This window comes from Macrobrachium rosenbergii, unplaced genomic scaffold, assembly GCF_040412425.1.
Source record: "Macrobrachium rosenbergii isolate ZJJX-2024 unplaced genomic scaffold, ASM4041242v1 171, whole genome shotgun sequence".
Classification (NCBI taxonomy): Eukaryota; Metazoa; Arthropoda; class Malacostraca; order Decapoda; family Palaemonidae; genus Macrobrachium; species Macrobrachium rosenbergii.
This window is the reverse complement of record NW_027100729.1, coordinates 4,871,152-4,875,515: the sequence shown is the minus strand read 5'-3', so window position 1 is coordinate 4,875,515 and position 4,364 is coordinate 4,871,152. Positions and strand designations below refer to the sequence as shown.

Genomic DNA, 4,364 nt, shown 5'->3' with positions numbered 1-4,364 from the left:
GGCGCCTGATTCGAGGGCGGCTCAAGTCGATCGGATTGATGGATGACCTCGACTGCATTGTCGAAGATACTGCTATTCGGTTTCCTCAGTATATAATATGCACCTTGTGCTTGGCGGATGTTTATACCTTACTTTTTAGTAGCTTAAATCAGCGTGTTCATTTACATTTCCAGTTTTATCTCTTTTTGCTTTATGAAATCAATATCGGTCTGGTTTGAGCGTGTTCCCGTTCTCTTAGACCTCGAGACAGTACCTGGCTTTTATTAAGTAGCTGTGAAACAACGCAGTTAAATGAAATGGTCCATTTGTGTGCTGGACCTCTGTAGATTGTTATCAGCTGAAGCCTAAAATTTGCCTTCCAATTTCAGTACTTGAAATAGAAGGGTCGCTGCTTGCCATATATTTGAAAGCTATCCGCGGATGGATGTAATAGAGAGAGAGAGAGAGAGAGAGAGAGAGAGAGAGAGAGAGAGAGAGAGAGACCCTTAGATGCTTCAGCCTCATACGGCTATTTCGGTCCGTTTTATTTATACTGCAACGTCTTGTAACAAATTACCGTCCTGGTCCTGCGCATGATGAATGATTTTCGGCTGTGCTTTATCTTTTTTTCGTGTTAGTGGGATGTGGAATTATAGTGTGAAGTTTTTTACACTCTAGAATACATTCTCTCTCTCTCTCTCTCTCTCTCTCTCTCTCTCTCTCTCTCTCTCGCGAATTGTTTTTTATTAATTTTTTTTCTTGTACGCACAAATTTTTTTTTACCAGTTTATTTTGGATTTATTATTATTATTATCATTATTATTATTTTTATATTAGTGTAAAATGCTCAAGTTGTGAAAGTGTGACTAGTGTGAGGTAGAGGCCGCCGCCCATCCACAAGTAAGCGCCTTCCTGACGACGGGCCTGTACATCATAAGCGACGCCAGCAAATTTGGGCTAATTTCGAAAAACGTCACCTCGCAATGGATCGGTCTCTTTGGGCCGCTTGAATAGTAGTGGTTAAGAGTTGATGGAGCCCAGTAGACTGGATGGATGGATACCTGGAGGGGAAGGGGATTGGGGGGAGGGGGAAGAATGGGGATCTGCCGTATTGCCATCTCTTGTTACTCTTTTTTTGTTTTGTTCTTTTTGTAAAGTTTTTTTTTTTCATGAAATTCTTGTCGACTGGTCCGTCAAGTGAAAGGGAAGAGACGAACATTCTTGGAAGTCCGTTGGAAACCTGTACTTTGGTGTGCGGTGATCTCTTCTGGAATAGATCTCCTCTCTTGTTGATTTGGTCTCCTTTCTCATTGGTTTGGTCTCCTCGCTTGTTGATCTGGTCTCCTTTCTCATTGATTTGGTCTCCTCGCTTGTTGATTTGGTCTCCTTTCTCATTGGTTTGGTCTCCTCGCTTGTTGATTTGGTCTCCTTTCTCATTGGTTTGGTCTCCTCGCTTGTTGATTTGGTCTCCTTTCTCATTGGTTTGGTCTCCTCGCTTGTTGATTTGGTCTCCTTTCTCACTGGTTTGGTCTCCTTGCTTGTTGATTTGGTCTCCTTTCTCATTGGTTTGGTCTCCTTTCTCATTGATTTGGTCTCCTCGCTTGTTGATTTGGTCTCCTTTCTCATTGGTTTGGTCTCCTCGCTTGTTGATTTGGTCTCCTTTCTCATTGGTTTGGTCTCCTCGCTTGTTGATTTGGTCTCCTTTCTCATTGGTTTGGTCTCCTCGCTTGTTGATTTGGTCTCCTTTCTCACTTGTTTGGTCTCCTCGCTTGTTGATTTGGTCTCCTTTCTCACTGGTTTGGTCTCCTTGCTTGTTGATTTGGTCTCCTTTCTCATTGGTTTGGTCTCCTCGCTTGTTGATTTGGTCTCCTTTCTCATTGGTTTGGTCTCCTCGCTTGTTGATTTGGTCTCCTTTCTCACTGGTTTGGTCTCCTTGCTTGTTGATTTGGTCTCCTTTCTCATTGGTTTGGTCTCCTCGCTTGTTGATTTGGGCTTCTTTCTCATTGGTTTGGTCTCCTCGCTTGTTGATTTGGTCTCCTTTCTCATTGGTTTGGTCTCCTCGCTTGTTGATTTGGTCTCCTTTCTCACTGGTTTGGTCTCCTTGCTTGTTGATTTGGTCTCCTTTCTCATTGGTTTGGTCTCCTTGCTTGTTGATTTGGTCTCCTTTCTCACTGGTTTGGTCTCCTTGCTTGTTGATTTGGTCTCCTTTCTCATTGGTTTGGTCTCCTTGCTTTTACATTAAGTCTCCTCTCTCTTATTGATTTGGTCTCCTTTCTCATTGGTTTGGTCTCCTCTCTTCTTGATATGGTCTCCTCTATGTTAACTAGGTCTCCTTTCCTCTCTTGTTGAGTTAAGGGGAGCGCACTCTTAGATTTTTTATGAATATTTTTGAAATTTAAAAAAAATGGTTAAATGGCCGTAAGACATGAGCAACACCTTCGTTATCACGTGACCAAAGCATTTTTTTCGAAATATTAAAATTGATGGGGTTTTGGGCCTTCGCTCCCCACACGGTGAGGTAGGGCTGACGTTTGGCTCCTAATGACTATTGTCATTTTTTCCTTTATTCACCTAATTTATTCATTATTTTGATTTTTATATCACCTTATCTCCTACGTCTGGCAGTGTCTGGCAACAACAATGGCTTGTTCCTTGGTGAATGCGTGGTAGGAGACAGGGTTGCCACCATACATTGAAAGCGGGTGGTGGGACACTTTTTACTCTGAGCAATTTTTTCGCTATTTGCGGTGTTTTTGTTGTCTTTTTTTACATCTAGTAATTCTAAATACAATCTATATACTTTCACCTTCAAAAATACGCTCACAGATGATGAAATGAATAAAGGATGATGAAAAGGGATTATATGATGACAAGTTCATTATATCAAATCTCGGTTAGATAAAATAGTGTTGGGTATTAGGTGCAAGGTAGGAAATTGCAGGGGTAAAGTTCAGGTCGAATTCTGTGCCAATAGATGGGATACTGATATTTTAATGAAGTGCCAATCGTGTAGGTTTACAGTTAGTGCCCCAGCAAAGCGAATTAGCAATGGAAAATCTCAGCACCATCAATTGACTGAGATAAATATTGAGGAAATTGAACACAACTTTGGCTATGAGAAATTCAACTTGCTAACACATCTGTTTGGCACAAGTGAAAGTATAGAAGAAGTTCTTCATTCGAGAGACAAAAAGGCTTGAAAATCAAACCCAAAGACCAAAAAGACCAAACAAGTGAAAAAACGACTGAAAATCAGTCAAGAATATCAGCCTGGTAGCTACTAAACTTCTAGTTTCTTAGTTTCAAACAAGGCAACAATGAGTCAGGTGGTACTTGATGATACCCTCTCCTCGAGCGAATAATACCCTTTTATAGAGGGAAGGGGTGACCTGGAGCCAGAAATCAACCAAAATAATGCTCTAAGGTAAGTTTTTTCCACGAGTGCCAAAAAACCACTTGTTGATCTTTACGGTCGTTTTTCTCAGTTTTCACTTTTTGCACTTCAAACGCAAACTACATTTTTATTTTAGGCCAATTTTAAAGTTAAATATACCATTGGAAAGAGGAAAGAAAGAGGAATATTTGTTTGGGGCTAGATTTTTCTTAGGTTGACGAGGAACCGGTGATAATCAAATTATACAAATTGGGGGAAAATCCCCCTCGCCCCCATCCAAAAAAAAAAAAAGGAAAAGTAGAAAACTCTTCCCATTATTTTTTCATACTGTGATATACTTTCTGTGTATGAAGCCGCATTGCAATAGCTCTAAAAATGAAGGAGGTGAATCATTTTTAATTTTTTATTTATTTTTATTTTTTAATAAAATCCAAAATAATCATCCGATCACTCTCAAATTTTTCCTGGAACATCACCTTATATATATGTATAACATATAAAAATTCCATAAAAATCGGAGCATTATTTCTATGTAAGCGTGCGCTCCCCTTAAGTCTCCTCTCCTGTTGATTTGTTCTCCTTTCTCATTGAGTAGGTCTCCTCTCCTCTCTTGTTGATTTGGTCTCCTCTCTTGTTGATTAGGCCTCCTCACCTTTCTTGTTGATTAGGCCTCCTCTCTTGTTTCCCGTCATGTTGAGAACAAGAGAGGAGACCAAATCAACAAGAGAGGGGAGGAGACCTACTCAATGAGAAAGGAGGCCAAATCAACAGGAGAGGAGACTTAACTCAACAAGAGAGGAAAGGAGACCTAGTTAACATAGAGGAGACCTAATCAACAGAGAAGAGACCATATCAAGAAGAGAGGAGACCAAATCAAAGAGAAAGGAGACCAAATCAATAAGAGAGAGGAGACCTAATCAAAAAGCGAGGAGACCAAACCAATGAGAAAGGAGACCAAATCAACAAGCAAGGAGACCAAACCAATGAGAAA

At 40.4% G+C, this 4,364-nt stretch overlaps 1 protein-coding gene across 1 annotated transcript; it reads right to left on the bottom strand.

The window, feature by feature from the left end:
* Positions 1-622: 622 nt before the first annotated feature.
* Positions 623-2,193, bottom strand: LOC136838155 (golgin subfamily A member 6-like protein 7). The gene has a single exon (XM_067103005.1). It carries the CDS (start codon positions 2,191-2,193, stop codon positions 1,147-1,149), a length of 1,047 nt encoding a protein of 348 aa, XP_066959106.1. The 3' UTR covers positions 623-1,146.
* Positions 2,194-4,364: the final 2,171 nt, after the last annotated feature.

Bases quoted from the DNA above. Each gene is read 5' to 3' on its own strand.
- LOC136838155 (XM_067103005.1), bottom strand. From the start codon at position 2,193: ATGAGAAAGGAGACCAAATCAACAAGCAAGGAGACCAAACCAGTGAGA.